This window comes from Dipodomys merriami, unplaced genomic scaffold, assembly GCF_024711535.1.
Source record: "Dipodomys merriami isolate MVZ:Mamm:240054 unplaced genomic scaffold, mDipMer1.0.p SCAF_19, whole genome shotgun sequence".
NCBI classification, from domain to species: Eukaryota; Metazoa; Chordata; class Mammalia; order Rodentia; family Heteromyidae; genus Dipodomys; species Dipodomys merriami.
In genome coordinates this window covers 21,647,989-21,665,816 of record NW_027203270.1, presented here as the reverse complement: position 1 = coordinate 21,665,816, position 17,828 = coordinate 21,647,989, and the positions used below count along the sequence as shown (strand labels likewise).

The 17,828-nt window shown below is 37.0% G+C and overlaps 1 protein-coding gene across 1 annotated transcript in view; it reads right to left on the bottom strand.

The window, feature by feature from the left end:
* The window catches only part of Efcab13 (EF-hand calcium binding domain 13), a 90,994-nt gene that overhangs the window by 15,366 nt on the left and 57,800 nt on the right, over positions 1-17,828 (bottom strand). The window contains exons 20-27 of the mRNA XM_070026907.1: positions 10,555-10,626; positions 8,841-8,984; positions 8,437-8,505; positions 6,123-6,263; positions 5,692-5,760; positions 3,784-3,924; positions 1,933-2,004; positions 612-755 (exon numbers count right to left, since the gene is read on the bottom strand). Coding sequence (XP_069883008.1) covers positions 612-755; positions 1,933-2,004; positions 3,784-3,924; positions 5,692-5,760; positions 6,123-6,263; positions 8,437-8,505; positions 8,841-8,984; positions 10,555-10,626 — 852 coding nt within the window. The remainder of the gene's footprint in view (positions 1-611; positions 756-1,932; positions 2,005-3,783; positions 3,925-5,691; positions 5,761-6,122; positions 6,264-8,436; positions 8,506-8,840; positions 8,985-10,554; positions 10,627-17,828) is intronic.

Sequence of the window (17,828 nt, the reverse complement as noted above, 5' to 3'; positions counted from 1 at the left end):
TGCCAAGGATATGTCCCAGGGACCAAGAATCTCCAACTAAGTCCTACCTTCCACAGTTCTATTTCCTCCTAATAGTCTATTCAGAATTTGAATGCTTCAATGGGTTAAACAATTCACTGGGGCTCTATGCCAGTGTCTTAAGCCTGTAATCCTAGCTACTCAGGAGGCTGATATTTAAAGATCATGATTCAAAGCCAGCCTGGGAAGGAACATCCCTGATACTCTTATCTCCAACAAACCACTAGAAAGCCAGAAGTGCTGCAATGGCTCAAGTGGTAGAGCACTGGCCTTGAGTGAAGAGTGCAGGGACAGCACCCAAGCCCAGAGTTCAAGCCCCACAACTGACAACAAAATAATCATTGGATTTAAAATATTAATGTTTAAACTATTGTCCCTTCACAGGCTCACCTAGTCCTGTGCCTCCATCTAATATGGTAAGTGTTGCTCAAACCAATCAAGTTGGCAATTCAGACATCCATCATCCCTCCAGTGGACCTCAATATGACTATAACCTATAACAAATTCTCAGCTTCACAAAGGACACTCATTCTAGTTGCTAATCAAGAAGTGGAAATAAACACAGCTTTATGTACAATAAAGACAATACTTACTATCAACAGAAATGGAAGAAACTCTCTCCTGTAATTCTCCCTCAGAAGCATGAGTCTTCAGGCCCTTCAGTACAGGTTGCACATCAGCTACATCCACTTTTCCATTACTGACTTTGTTCAAGGCCTTTGAAAGTTCCTGTACATCTATCAAAAGAAAACATTTTGGTTTAGATACAAATTCTAAATAACAAATTTAAGCTATCATTCAAAAATTAGTATAAATACTTGACACTATTAAAAGATGATACAGCATGATGCAATTTACATTAAGTACTTTCTTGATGTATATAAATAAATTATATGTGTGTATGTGCATGAATGTATGTATGCTTTCACTGTTGCTTATAAAATAGAAGATCAATTATAAGGCAAACAGGAAGAATATATATTGGCTAATAATTGGAAATTATTGGGTTTTTGGGTTTTTGTTTTATTGGGGTTTTTTTATTGTTGTTTTTTGTCAGTCATGGGTCGTGAACAACGGGCCTGAACGCTGTCCCTCAGCTCTTTAGCTCAAGGCTAGTGCTCTACCACTTGAGCTACAGTGCCACTTCCATTTTTCTGGTGGTTTATTGGAGATAAATGTTTCACAGACTTTCCTGCCAAGGTTGGATTTGAACCGCAATCCTCAGATCTCATCCTGCTGAAAAGCTAAATTACTGGCGTGAGCCACCTGTGCCCAGCCGAAATTAATTTTTATGTAGTGGGGAGTTTTACTCTCATATACCTAACTCTATTTCATTTTTTTTTTGTTGCTAGGGTTTTCCTATGTGCCTCATCTTAATGCCAAACTCATTATTTCTCTGCCTCAGCCTTCAAAGTGCTGGGATTATAAGCATGTTCCACCATATTCCACTTGATATGGTGGAACATGCTTATAATATAACTTGATATGGTGGAACATGCCCCTCTATTTAATAACAAGACACTTTAATAGAAGCCTTATGTAGATAATAACTTCGTCCAAAGATATTTTCTTGATAGAAATTTCCAATACTGTGAAAGACCTGGTAGAACTTTTTTTCTAGAAGAAAACTATCTTTTACTGAAGTAGTCGCCTCATCTGTCTAATAATGAAAACCCCGTATTTAGTATATATTAATATAGTATATATAGTATAGTATATATTATAAAATATATGCTATATATTATATAGTATATGTTAATATAGTATATCTAGTTTGGATACTTGCCTAGCAAGGGCTAAGCCCTGAGTTCAGATCCTAGTATACATATATCCGTCCATACATACAGAAATACATACGTACATATATACATACATATGTATATATATATATATATATATGTAAAGTGAACCCACCTTCAAATGAAGAAGATGGCTTACTTTTGTCCAAATTCTCCAAAATTTGCTTGAGACTTACTTCATCATTTTCTGAAAAATAAAACATACAGACTATAAAATGACAAGGTGCCAAAGTTAATAATCATTAAACAGCGATGATAAAGAATAAGGATGGGCAAATTTTGTAATTTCTGAAAAGTAGCAGAAAAAATTAAATTAGTTAAAAATCATCTTATTCAAAGTCCTTTCCTTCAATGCAAGAAATAACCTGTAACTATATTCAGTTACTTGACTTTAAAAATTGTAGTTTGATTTACATGTGAGCATGTATATATGTGATACGAATAAACAGAGGATGCCTCTAAAAAGCATTTTCAAAAGAAAACAATACAAATTTTACTTAGGTATCAATATGCTGTTGTTTTCATTGTATTTCTAACTCAGTGTGTCTCTTAACAGTAAGAATGAGCTCAATGAGAAAGAAGAAAGACAAGTTAGCAAGGAAGTGGTGAGAAGGGAACATCCACACTCGCAGTGAGTATTCAAAGTATTATTAATGGAAGCCATAAAATCATGGGAGATGCTATGTAGTTCCTCAACATAGAAAAATAAAACTACTGTGTGATCTAGTAATTCTAATTCTTAATACTAAAAAAGAAATTAGTATGACAGATATCTACACTTTCATGCTCATTACAGCATATTCATTGTAGCTGAAATGTTATATCAACCTAAGTGTCCATCAATAGAAGAATAGACAATACAATGCAATGAATACACTCACATACACACACACACACACACACACACACACACACACACACACACACACACACTAAAATACTATTTGGCCTTTAAAAAGAAATTTTGTTGCTGTGCGTCAGTGGCTCACGCCTGTAATCCTAGCTACTCAGGAGGCTGAGATCTAAGAATCATGGTTCAAAGCCAGCCCAGGAAGGAAAGTCTATGAGACACTTAGCTCCAATAAACCACTCAGAAAACCAGAAGTAGTGCTATGGCTCAAGTGGTAGATCACTTACCTTGAGCTGAATAGCCCAGGCCCAGAGTTCAAGCCCCATAACCAACAAAAAAATTAAGTAAATTAAATAGAAATTTTGTCATTTTCAAGAGCATGGATGAACAATGTGTGAAGTAAAATAAGTCAGGCATACAATGATCAAATACTAATGATCTTAGTTCTATGTGGAACAATTTTAGATTTGGAGCAGTAATTATCAGAGACTGGTGTAGTGGGGAGTGGAGGTCAGGGAAACAGTGTTAGTTAAGGGGTAGAACATTTCAGTGGACAGCAGGAATAAGTTCTGGAGATCTATTTACAGCAAAATGACTACATTAATAATGATACATACTTAAAATTGCTGAGAAAAGATTTTAAATTTTATCACAAAATTTATAAGGAAGTAAGATGAGGCATAATTATCTTGACTTAATCTTGTGTGTGTGTATATATATATATATATATATGTATGTATGTATATATAGAACATCATTTTATATACTATAAGTGTCTAATTTTTCATTTGTTAATTGAAAATAAACAAGCTTATTGGTCAAAACAGAAACAGATATTCAAGTACACATATAAGTAGGGCTTGGTTAAGCTCAACAGAAATTTCTTTTTTAAAAAAGAATTTACCTTCAGGGCTAGAAAGTTGGCTCAGTGGTAGAGTGCTTGCCTTGCATGCATGAAGCCCTGGGTTCAAATTCCTCAGTACTACATAAGCAGAAAAAGCTGGAAGTAGCACTGTGGCTGAAGTGGTAGAGTGCTAGCCTTGAGCTGAAAAGCTAAGGGACAGCACCCAGACCCAGTTCAGGCGACAAAAAAAAAAAAAAAAAAAAAAAAATTACCTTCAATAGAAGCCTTTCTCAGGATCTCCTGGAATGTCTTGTCACTTACTGTAATATCAGAACTCAAAAGTTTGTAGTTCAGTTCATTTATAGGCATCTCATTATTTCTGATATTATCAAGAGCTATAGTCTTCACTAAATCTATGATTTCAGAAGAACAGATGACGGAGTTGGAACAAAGCCCTCTTTAAGCCAAATACCTACAACCTGCAAATGGCAGGAATATTTTAAGTCTTTTTTTTTTGGCGGGGGGGGGGGGTCTGGTCGTAGGGCCTGAACCCTGGGCCTGGGCGCTGTCCCTCAGCTCTTGAGTTCAAGGCTAGCACTCTACCACTTGAGCCACAGCACCACTTCCGGCTTTTTTTCTTTTTGCTTATGCGGTGCTGAGGAATCGAACCCAGGGCCTCATGCATGCAAGGCAAGCGCTCTACCACTGAGCCACCTTCCCAGCATTTTAAGACTTTTTTTCTTCTCAGTTGTGAGGCTCAGGGCCTGAACACTGTTCCTCAACTTTTTTGCTCAGGTACAGCACTCTACCACTTTAAGTCATAGTGCTACTTCCAAGTTTGAGACTTTTAAAAACCTATATTTTTAGAAATCAGTTAAACTTGGGAAAAAATATATTAAGTGAAGTAAGTCAGACGCAAAGAAATATAGGCTGCATGGTTTTCACCATTTGTAATAACTAGAATATGTCTGTAAATCTACAGGTTCATCCAGTGCATAGTAAAAGACAAATAATTACACTTGGACATGATTAATTAAATAGCACACTAAGCATTCACATACTGAGAACAAAGGAAGATAATCTTAGGAGAGGATCACAATGGCTTAATAACTATGTGCATATAACACATAAAATGCTGCTTTTTGAAATGAACTCAAAAAAATTGAAACAGGGTTTTTTTAAATACTGTTTGTCATTTTCTTTTTTTCTTACTTTTTCCTTTGGTTTATTCCCTGTTGTCAGTTTTTGATTTCTGCACTCATTGTCTTGTGTATAGTTTATCTAATTTGGAGAAGGGAAGGAGAACCACAGAAACGATAGGACAAAGGATGAAACAATTTAACAGTGATATTCACTAGATACTATGTTGGAAATGACTTTACAACTTGGGGATGGGAGCAGGGTTGGGAGGAGAAAAAAGTGGGAGAAAATGAAAGAGGAGGTAACATTATTCAAAAAGAAATGTACTTATTACCTCACTTATGTAACTGCAACCCCTCTGTATATCACCTTTACAAGAAATTTTAACTTTAAAAAAGAAATTCGTTAACAAACAAATTACTAATGAGGTAAAAGCTAAGCTTCTGAATAATTCTATGTAATTTTGCCTTTCTGTTATATACTTCATTTTTAGACTGCAAAGTTTTTCCTGAGTAATTAGGTGGAAACTCTGAATAGGAGGTCAAGAAACAGAAGCACTTGGCTTCTGCAGACATACAAAAATCTACAATTCATAGACTGAAAAACCTTGGGCTAGTACAATGTCTTAGCATTAGGGAGCCTTTCTCTCTTACCAGTCTACCCACTTGTTTTAGGTACACTAGATTTTTTTCTTTAACATTATCATGTTTAATTGTATGAGTCATTATGGGGAACTGTGTACTTGTAAAGTAAAGCATGTAAAGTATAGCATACCCTAAGCAAAGTTAGGAGTTGTATTCGGGGTATATAATTCTAAATAATTCATTAGACTTAAAGCATAAATTAAATTTTTAAGACATAGGAAAGCTGAATATTGCAGTTTAAAAAGTCAAAGAAAATTTAAGACTGAGGAATGGAAAGTAAATATTAAAATAAAACTAATTGAAAATACAAGGGAAACCAACTATTTAAGAAAAGGAAAACCACCATAGAAAGACCTTAGAAAGTTGCTTTAATTTTTATTCATTTACTATACTTACTGTTGAATGGTGATGGTTTAGATGAATCAGTGAAACTATCAATTATGTCTTTTGAGACGATCTTATTTTCTGCAAAGTTAAAAAATGTTTACATAAAGGCAATTTAAAACTCATTAAGGTAGAGACCTGGTATTATCTTAATACTATTGCACTGTCCTATACTTGTGTAATCACAATGAATAAATTAGATTCATTAAATAGCCAACAAACAAATATGTACAAGAGAAAATATGTAAAAACCAAAAATCTCCAAGTAAGTAAAAATATTTAGGAAATCAAGCCCCACTATGGACACACACATGTGTGCATGTACACATGTGCACACATAAACACACACACACACACACACACACACACACACAAAGAAAATTAGCCTATATGATCATGGTCCACAAAAAAATGAAATAATTTGAGAAATAACAAGTACTTACCATCTGCTGCAGAGTTCAGTAACACCCCTAGCTGGTCTTCATTTAAAGGGTTTTCCAGGTTCTTCAAGGTGGATAAAAGTTCTTTAACTTCAGCTTTTCCATCAGAGACAGTATTAACAACAAGCCATGCATCTTCTATTCCTATGAACATATATTGATGGTTAGTCTATGTAAATAAGCTCATAACAACTAGAATAAAGGAAATATATTCATTTTCTAGAATAGCTCATCTTTTTCTGTTGCTTTGAAAAATCCTCTATGCTGAAAGCTTCACAAAATCCTTATTTTAATGCTTAGAGATATGAAACATTAAAACACTTTACCTTAATTTTTATTTTAAGTAGTTGTACAACTGAGTTGTCATTTGAGAAAACAGTATATGATTACAATGAATCATGACCCTTTCATCATTTTCTGCCATCCTTCCCAACTCCAACCCTTCCCTCAACTTTCTTAATTTTCTAGAATATGAATTTCAAGAAACAAAATAACTAAGACCACAATAGTCCCTAAAGAAAATATGCCACAATATTTAAAATTCCTTTTTAAATTAAAAAGGTGTCCCTAACTCTCCCTCTCCAAATGTTTGGCAAGAATTTCAATGCTCTTGATGATAGGCTAGTAAACAGATGTTTCATTAACTTAATTATAAATATTAATCTCTGACAATTTTGGGTCTGTACTAAGGTTTGAACTCAGTGTCTCCAACTTCCTAAGTAAACATTCTACTGCCTGAGCCATACCCCAGTCCTTTTTTTTGTTTTGTTTTTGTTTTTGTTTTCTGGTTTTCATGCTTTTGCTTTAGCTGGCCTCAAACAGAGATCCTTCTATCTCCACTTCCTGAGTAGCTGTGATTACAGGTATATACCACCATACCTGGCTCTCAGTTAAAAATTCACTCACTGTACACATCATGATTACTATCTTATTTATGTTGTCTCAATTTTTCCCTCTAATTCAGGGTAACCCTTTAAATATGAAGAACAACATAAGGTGTCAATGAATCCTGAAACAGAGTTATCTGTTTTATTAGTCTTGGAATTATCTAACTTTTGGTAAAATAAATCATTTCTTTTGGTTGTGTGTATTCCATTTCAGCAACTCCTTTTTTTAAGTTTGTACAGGTGTTATACTGTCATGAATTGGTTAGTTTGTAATACTTTGAAATAGTGTTATAAAGTGATCTTATATCTGATCAGGCACATTCCCCATAATAGTTGTCCTTTTTTTTAAATTAAATTTTTTTTCTGCTGGTCCTGGACCTTGAACTCTGGGCCTGGGTGATATCCCTAAGCTCCTTTTGTTCAAGACTAGTGCTCTACCATTTGAGCAACAGGACCAATATGACTTTTTCATAAATAATTGGAGATTAGAATCTCACAGTTTCCTGCCCTGGCTGGCTTCAAACCTTGAGCCTCATATCTCAGACTCCTGAGTAGCTAGAATTACAAGTGTGAGTCACCAGTGCCCAGCCCTATAATGGTTCTCTTTCCTATATATACTCTAGTAGTCTTTGGAATCAATACCAAAATTACATGTAAAGGTTCGCATCAAAAATTTCCTGAGATATTGATTGTAAACACATTCAAATTACAGATTCATTTGTAATGTGCTTACTTTTAGCATCTATTTTAAATACCCAGTCTTACAACTCTAATCCTCAACCTGGGTTGATTTACTGTCCTTTTTGCTGAAATGTCAAAACAGACTGAAAAAAACTCAGTTAATAATCATTTAAAATTACTGGCCAAGAGTAAGAGACTAAACCCAAATAAATTAGAATAAATAAATAAACATATAAAAATAGAAAAGAGAAAAAATCATTGCAGGTGATCAAAGAAAGGAAGAACAGAGAACTGTGATAATAAGATAGATAATCCTCTGATAAGACTGATAAGAAGACCATAAAATACAAAAGAAAAAGAAATGAATAGAGATATATCCCAGATTTTAAAAGTAATTCAAGAAGATTAGGAAAAATAAATTCATGTTTCAGAAATTTGAAAAATGGGTTTAAAAATGTATATATTTCAGGGGGCAGGGGGAGGTTGGGAAGGGATGGGAAGGGGAAACAAAGGAGGAGGCTACAATGCTTGATAAGAAATGTGCTCATTATCTTGCCCATGTAATTGTAACCCCTCTGTACAGTATTTTCACAATAAAAAAGGAAAAAATGTATATATTTATACTATGTTTAAAATGAAAGAATGAAAAAGAGGCCTTGAATGACTTCTGCAAATACACACACACACACACACACACACACACACACATTTATTTCATAAATTACATTTATTTCAAATTTCATACTTACTTTGACACTCCACAAAGTCATCAGTGTTGGCCAGTTCTCTGATGACATCCTTAAAAGACACCACTTCATCTTTAAAAAAAATTAGATATTCTTTTTTTAGAAAAAACATTTGATATTACAAAATTGATATTATAAAACAAAAATATAAAGCAGAAGAGTGAAAGAATGACAATTACCTTGTATATATGCGATGTGTGAACTAAATGTAAAAATAAAAGCTACCAGAAATATTTTTCCAAAAATAAGTTCCTTTGATACAAAGTATATCCATTAGAAATGAAATAAAAAATGATTTCAACTTTTCTTTAGACAAGGAGACTGGGAGATGGCATTTAGGCTTTAGGCATTTAAGGTGAAGCTTCTGAAAAACTTAAAACTTTGCATAAAATACAATAATTACTCACCATTAGGATTAGTATTATCCAAAACCTTCTGTGTTTCATCATCTGTTAGGTGGATTCCTATAGCATTTAAATTTTGCTGAATGTCAGAAATGGTTTTAGGATCACTTTTACGAATGTTGACATTGTAAAATTTATTTTTATCCTCTGGAAAGAGATAATTACTTTTCAGCTGGAGAGTAACAAAAAATTTAGGAATAGAAGAAAGCCTACTCAACCTGAAAAGAAAACTCTACACCTGACATCATGCTTGGTACCGAAACACTAAGTGGTTTCTTCTAAAATCACAAACAGAAACTTAAAGATTCTCACCACCTCTATTCAGCATTATTCTGGAGATGGTGGCCATAGCAAGGGACTTAAAAAGACATAAAAGGTATCCAGATTGAAAAATAAGACAAAAACTTACCTTTATTAATACATGAGATCATGGTAGAAACTAGAGAATTTAAAACATCAACTAAAATTACAATTTAGTAAAATTATAGAGTTCCAAGTCAATATAAAAGTTGTATTTCTGTCTAGCAGCAACAGAAAAATAGATGCTATAATTTCATAATAATTTATATAGCTGGAAGAGGAGCTGTGGCTCAAATCGTAGAGCATTTGCCTTGAGCTAAAGAGCTCAGGGACAACACTCAGGCCCAGAGTTCAAGCCCCATGACCAACAAAAAAAAAAAGAAAAGAAAGAAAGAAAAGCAAAAGCTCAGGGAGAGAGGGTCAGTGCCTAGGTCCAAGCCCCAGAACTTAAACAAAAAACAAAAAACCATAAAAGATATTCATCGGGGGGGGGGGGGCGGCGGAGATGGGAAGGGATGGGAAGGGGAACAAAGGAGAAGGCAACAATGCTTGATAAGAAATGTACTCATTACTTTGCCCATGTAATTGTAACTCCTCTGTACGGTATTTTCACACACACACAACAAAAGATGTTCATCAAGTCCCTTCCATTAGTTTTGCCAAAAGGGTGTGTGTGTGTGTGCATGTGTGTCTGTGTGTCTGTGTGTGTGTGCTTGTGTGTGTGTACACGCACTGGTTTAAAAAGTTTAAAAATTATTTACTTTATGAATGCTAAATAATCTGAGAATGCCAAGTGACAGTGGCTCATGCCTGGAATCCTAGCTACTCAGAAGGCTGAGATTTGAGGATCAAAGTTTGAAGTTAGCCCAAACAGGAAAGTCCATGAGACTCTTACCTCCAATTAACCACCACAAAAGCCAAAAATGGAGGGATGGTTCAAGAGGTAGAATACCATCCTTGAGTAAAAACCTAAGAGACAGAGCCCAGGCCCCAAGTTCAAAACCCAGTACCACACACACACACACACACACACACACACACACACACACACACACACACACACACACACACACACACACACACACACACCAAGTCATTTTCTAGCATTAAGTTCAAAACCCAGTACCACACACACACACACACACACACACACACACACACACACACACACACACACACACACACACACCAAGTCATTTTCTAGCATTATCAAATAAAAAGCTAATCATAATTTTAAGTTTGGGTTCAGCTTAGCAATAGATGTCTCATAAAATGTTATATAAAAATTGAATCTTGCTTGATCTTCATATTGCTTCTTATCTATTCTTCAACTATCTAATCTCATACTATTTTAATGTGTAAACCATCACTTGTCTTTCTAGATGTGCATATTATATACATATTAAATAAAACTCACCTGAGGCTTTTGGAATTGTCAGTGAATCTTCAAACTTAGTTATAATTTCATGAGTAGAAACCTTGCCAACTTCTGTAACACAAAGCAAGTTTTAGATCAATGAAATAATTAGTTTTTGTTATTGTTGTTGTTTGGCAGTACTGAGTGTTTGAACTCAGGGCCTCACACTTATGAGGCTGGTGTAATACCACTGAGCCACACTTTCAGCACTGTCCTTCATTGGTTATACCTCTAAGCCAAAATCCTCTTCCTGTCATTGCCATCACTGGGATTACACTCATTCCTGAGACACTGCATCCAGATTCCCTCCATGCAAACAATCTCTAACTTTGTTGCCCAGGCCAGCCTGACAGCTTGATCTTCCCAATCACAGCCTCCCATATGGACTTGTCATGCCAGGCATGCCCACTGAGCCTAGGTATGGTTTGTTTGTTTTGTTTTGTTTTGTTTGGGTCCGGTCATAGGGCCTGAACTCTGGGCCTGGGCGCTGTCCCTCAGCTCTTCAGCTCAAGGCTAGCGCTCTACCACTTGAGCCACAGCACCACTTCCGGCTTTTTTCTTTTTGCTTATGTGGTGCTGAGGAATCGAACCCAGGGTCTCATGCATGCAAGGCAAGCTCTCTACCACTGAGCCACCTTCCCAGACCCTTGGTATGGTTTGAAATAGGATCTCATGAGCTTTCCTGTCCCTGCTGGCTTTGAATTATGGTTCTCCTATTCTCAGTCTCCCAAATAGCTAGTATTACAGGTTCAAGTCACTCTGGTTGGCATGTTTTTAAATTAGTTGATAAATCTGAAGCTAACAAGCAAGTTATAAAAATTGTTACAAGCTTAGAAGTCAGACTTGAGGGGCTGGAAAGGTGGCTCAGTGGTAGAGCGTTTGCCTTGCATGCATGAGGCCCTGAGTTGGATTCCTTAGCACCACATAACCAGAAAAAAAAAGCTGGAAGTGGTGCTATGGCTCAAGTGGTAGAGTGCTAGCCTTGAGCTGAAGAGCTGAGGGACAGCGTTCAGGCCCAAAGTTCAGGCCCATGACCGGACCCCCCAAAAAAAAAAAAAAAGTCAGCCTTGATTACTTTTTCCCTCTTATTTCTTATATGAACAGAATTATCAGCTTCTCTTTGTTTCTAATACTTACTGAATATATTGCATTACCTAACTCCTGTGGTATTAAAATAGCATCCTTTAAAAGCCTATAACCCCAGTCTCATCCTCTTCCATTTATTTCCCACAATTGGGTAAAAAAGATCTGTATCTTAAAAAACAAATTTGATCACCCCTATAAACACAATCCTTCTGTAGCTTCCACTTGTCTATTACAGACTAAATTAACACTGTTAGCCAGTTACCCATGGTTCACGCTTGTAATGCCAGCTAGATTTGAGGACTGTCAGGCTGAGCAGGATAGTCCTTAAGAGATACTTCCAATTAACCACCAAAAAGCTGGAAGTAGTTCAAGTGGTAGAGTGCTAGACTTGAGCAAAAAGCTCAGAGACAGAACCAGGCACTAAATTTAAGCCTCAGGACTGGCATAAAACAAAACAAGGAGCCCCCAACAAAGAACAGCCTGGAATCAGAAGGATTCACTGCCAAATTCTATCAGGCCTCCTAAAGAACAAACACCAGTGCTCCTATAAAATAGAAAAGAGATGAATATTAGCAAACCCATTCTATGAAGCTACTGTTAGAATGATACCAAAACCAGATTAGGACACAACAAAAAAGAAAACTATAGATCAATCTCCTTCATACAAATAAGTATAAAATATCAAAATAAAATATGTGCAAATGAATTCAACAACATATCAAAAAGACCCCACATTGTAAGCAAAACTGGTTTGATTCCAAGGATACAAGGTTTAACACATAATACAAATCAATAAGCACAATACAGCTCATAAACACCGTTGGACACATATCCTCTCAATGGTTGTAGAAAATATCTGTAACAAAATTCACCATTTCTTAGTGATAATAACCCCGAAGAAACTAAAAATAGAAGGCACATACCTCAATAAAATAAAGCATATGTATGGCAAATCTATAGCAACCTGGTACTAAATGGGAAAAAAGGAAAGCATTTCTCCTAAAATCAATCTCTACTACAAAAAAAGTCTACAAAATAGAAAAAAAGTTTTCAAAGCTGGGTGTTGATGGCTCACACCTGTAATCCTACCTACTCAGAAGGCTGAGATCTGAAAATCATGGTTCGAAGTAGGCCCATGCATGAAAGTCTATGAGACCTTTATCTCCAATTAGCTACCTGAAAACTGGAAGTAGCACTGTAATTCAAAGTGGTAGAACACTAATCCTGAGCAAAAATTGCTCAGGACAGTACTCAGGCCCTCAGTTCAAGCCCCACAACCAACAAAACTAAAACTAAAAATAATAATTCATCTGTTTATATGACAAGGAAGTAATACTTAGAATACATAAAGAGATCATAAAACTAAACATTAAAAGAGCAAATGACCCAATTAATAAGTTGCCAAGCTAATTCAACAGTTTCAAACAAAGGACAAATGCTAAATAAGCACATAAAATTTTCACCATCATTAGCCATAAAAGAAATGCAAATCAATTCTTCATTGAAATTCCGTCTCACCCTAGTCAGAGATACTATCAACAAGGTAACAAATAACTACAAATGATGATGATGCAGGAGTTGGAGAATAGTGAGGAACTCCTTTACACTGTTGTTGAGAATAAATTAGTATTGTCATTATAGGAATCAGTGTGGAGGTTCCTCAAAAAAACAAAAATACGGGAGTTCCAGGAAGATGGCGGAGGAGAAGCTGGAATCTGAACAAGCTCTCGCATAGAAAGCAGTTTTAGAGTTCCAGTGAACAGTCCTAAGCCAGAGAATCACACCAAGTGTGCCATCACAGGACAGAGAGTTAGACAAGAGAGGGGAAGCCAAGGAAACGCATCAGCTGCCGCTGCTGCGGCAGCATCGCGGCGGCGACCACCGCCGCGGGGTCATACCTGAGACACAGAGAGTCGAGGACGAAGGAGCCAGACACAGCAGACGAGCGGATTCTACTCAACACCAACAAGAACCGACAAGGAGCGGACATCTTCATCCTGCTGTTTGCAGACCAGAGACGACCCAGGATCCAAGACTCGGCGTGAGTACAAGCCCGAAGTCCTCACTCCTCAGGGAGCAGAGGAGGGAAGGCCACCCCTCCCCCCCCAGCACTGGTGATCTCCATCTTGGATACCGACAAAGCTCGGAGGAGCTGCTAGCTCCAGCTCAGGCCTTGGAATAAAATGAGTCATTTATCAGGTCACAAGAACTTAACGGCGAAGTGACCTGCCAGACTCAGCTCCATCCAGGGAAAAGTCACCCAGCTCAGGCGCCAGCCATTGGAGTGCCTTGCCTCACTGGGTAACCAGAGCCAGAGGCTGCCCCTCCCTCTGGCAGCCACCACAATCAATTGAAAAACAGAAACCCTGAGAATGGCTCCAGGCTGGGCGCTGTGAGCTTTATCACAAAATAGCCCCAGGGAAAAGCTACTGTTTGTTGAAAGGCCTCAACTCTACCCAGAACCTAGCCTCATCACCACATCCCCCTCTTTTGTGATTCTCAAAGCAGACCACCCTCCCAGAAAACTAACCTGGGAGGGGGATCTCAAAATCTTGGGTAAAGCAGAGCATTTTTCTGCCTCTTCCAACCAACCGACTTAAGAAACCAATCAAGCCACAGGACCTCAAGCTGACCAGAGACTCCAACAAGAGACTGGTTACAGACAAAAGGGAGATACAGGATTCTTCCCACTCCTCCCCCCCCCCCCAAAAAAAAAAAGACTTTTTTTTCTTTTTTTTTTTCTTCTTCTTCTTCTTTTCTTTTTTTTGCTTGTTTTTTGTTTTTTGTTACCTTATATATATATATATATATAAATTTTTTTCCCTTCTAAAACTTTTATTAATCTTTAATTTTTGCCTCTTCTGAAAAAATAATTGTTTTCCAGTAACTTTTTTTTTTCTCATCTTATAATTTTTATTTTAGGAATACGTGAATGAGCGTTTTCCTTTCTTTTCTTGTCTTCTTTCTCTTTTTCTTTCTTTCTTAATTATCTTTTTGTTTTTTATCTAGCTCTACTGAACTTCTGATCTTTTCTTCTCCCTTTCCCATCCTTAAAGTTTTTCACATCTCCTCTATGTCCCTCCCCTTCTCTGAACACATTCACATTCCTCTCTAAATAGACGGTCTTTTAACCTCTATAATAACATTAATTTTTACGTTTCTATTTTTTTTCTGGTCTCTCTTTATTCCCCTTTCCGTCTCTTCTTTTTCTCTCTCTCTCTACTTGCATCCTACCCAACCCATTTCCTGCATTGTGATTAGGACATAGTTAACTCTCCCTGTGCCTCCCCACACCAATCTATTCCTATTTTTTACCCACATCTCTCCCTAATCCTAATAATTTCTGGTTTTCCAAATTCTTTTCTGCGATTCGAAGTCCTTTAACATATAGTTGTTTGATGTTGAATAGATGTATCTGTTGAACTAGATTGTATCTGTAGACTATTGACTGTACAAATGCAAACTTTGATTGATGGTTGCCTTAAGATAGTGTTCTAGCACAAAACTGGTGCAATCTTCATCTCAAATGGGCCGAGTAAGCCGGAAAAACACAAGAAAAATGGCAAATTCGGGTATCTCAATTCCCAACCTTGATAATCAGGGATTAGAACAGATAAAGAATAATCCAGAGGAGAGTTCCCAAATAGCTCTACAAACACTAATAGCAAACATGATAAATGAGAAGTTTGACAATGTACAAAGGACTCTGTATGAGCGTGAAAGGGAGAGAGAGGAGGCATCCCAAAAGCTTATACAGGAATATCATAAGTGTGAGGAAGCTACTCAAAAACTGATACAGGATTTGTGTGAACAACTTGAGAATACTCAAAGAGAAAGGGAGGAATGGCGTGAGCAGGCAGAGAACACTCAAAGAGAACTGCAGGAATCCCACGAACAGGAAGAAAGAGAACTGCAGGAATCCCACAGACGGGAGGAAGCTAATCAAAGAGTAATTCAGGAATTGAGAGACCAGGTAGAGAATACACAAAGATCACTAAAGGCATTCATGGAATCTATTAACAAAGAGCTGAAGGAAGTCAGGGAGACCACAAAGGGAGTGCTGAATGGAACCCAACAGAAGGAATGGGAGTCCAAAGAAACCATAACCAATCAACTAAGTGATTTGAGAACAAACACTGAACACCAAATTAAGGAAGTAAAGAAATTCATACAAGACCTAAAACAGAGCTTCAACAAAGAACTTGAAGCCATCAAAGCTGACCAATTAGAAGGAAAAGAGATAAAAAACAAAGTAGAGAGTCTTGACAGCAGGTTAGACCATGCAGAAGATCGAATCTCAGGGATTGAAGACAGCCTAGATATTATAGAGAAAGAACATACAACCATCCAAGACAAGTCCAAGAAATATGATAGATCTATCCAACACCTGGAAGACACCATCAGAAGGCCTAATCTAAGGATAATGGGTGTAGAGGAACACCTAGAAACAGAAGTTAATGGTCTAGGAAATTTGTTTAACAGGATCCTAGCAGAGAACTTCCCAAACATACAAAAAGATAGGCCTATTCAGATACAAGAAGCTTTTAGAACCCCAAATAGACCAGACCAGAATAGGACATCCCACCGTCACATTATAATCCACACAGGATCAACACAGACCAAGGAAAAGATCCTTAAAGCTGTCAAGGAGAAAAGGGTAATCACCTATAAAGGGAAACCAATTAGAATTACCTCAGATTTCTCAGCAGAGACAATCAAAGCAAGAAGAGCCTGGAATGATGTATGCCATGCCCTAAAAACAAACAACTATCAACCAAGAATACTGTACCCAGCTAAACTCTCCTTCATAACTGAAGGCCAAATAAAAACCTTCCATAGCAAAGAAAAATTGAAACAATATATCTCCACCAAACCAGCCCTGCAAAAGATTCTTAAAGATGTCCTACACATAGAAAACCAACAAGAACGCAACAAAGGCCAAGAAACTGCACCCAAACTGAGAATCCAAGAACCATAGGAAGAACCCAGTTTTCACAGCCCCCAAGAAGGTGGATAACATGGCAGGAACTCCCAAATACCTCTCAGTCCTATCTCTTAACGTTAACGGACTGAACTCTCCAATTAAGCGACATAGACTGTCTAGTTGGATTAAAAAACAAGACCCTTCTATCTGCTGCCTGCAGGAGTCACATCTTGCCCGTAAAAACAAACACATTTTCAAGGTTAAAGGCTGGAACAAAATCTACCAAGCAAAAGGCCCTCATAAACAGGCGGGAGTTGCAATCCTAATATCAGATAAAATAGACTTCAAATTAAAATTCGTGAGAAGAGATAAAGAAGGTCCCTACATACTAATTAAAGTATCTCTCCTTCAGGAGGATATTACAATTCTAAATATCTATTCGCCAAACAATGGAGCACCCAAATTTATCAAAGAAACACTACTTTCCCTCAAATCCCATATAGATCCAAAGACATTAATTGTTGGGGATTTTAACACACCACTCTCCCCACTAGATAGATCAACTCGGCAAAAACTCAACAGAGAAACCGCAGACCTAAACAGCTGCATAGATCAACTAGACTTAACAGACATCTACCGAACATTTCACCCAGCAGCATCAGAATACACGTTTTTCTCAGCAGCACATGGAACGTTTTCCAAAATAGACCACATTTTAGGCCACAAAGCAAACTTGTCTAAATTCAGAAACATTGAAGTTATACCTTGCATTCTCTCTGACCACAAGGGAATAAAATTAGAACTCAACACCAAAAGCCACCAAAGAAAGTCCGGCATCAGATGGAGGCTGAACAACACACTGCTGAATCATGAGTGGGTCATGGAAGAGATTAGAAAGGAAATTAAAATGTTCATGCTATTCAACAAAAATGAACACACAAATTACCAGCTCCTCTGGGACACAGCAAAGGCAGTACTCAGAGGCAAGTTTATAGCTCTGAGCTCCTACATCAACAAATTGGAGAGATCGGAAACTAACAATTTAATGACACATCTAAACCTCCTTGAAAAAGAGCAGCAAGATAAACCCCAATCCAGTAGACGGAAAGAAATAATCAAAATTAAATCAGAATTAAATGAATTAGAATCCAAAAAAACTATAGAAAGAATCAACAAAACAAAGAGTTGGTTCTTCGAAAAACTTAACAAAATTGACAGACCCTTAGCAAACCTTATCAGAAAAAGGAGAGAACACACCCAAATT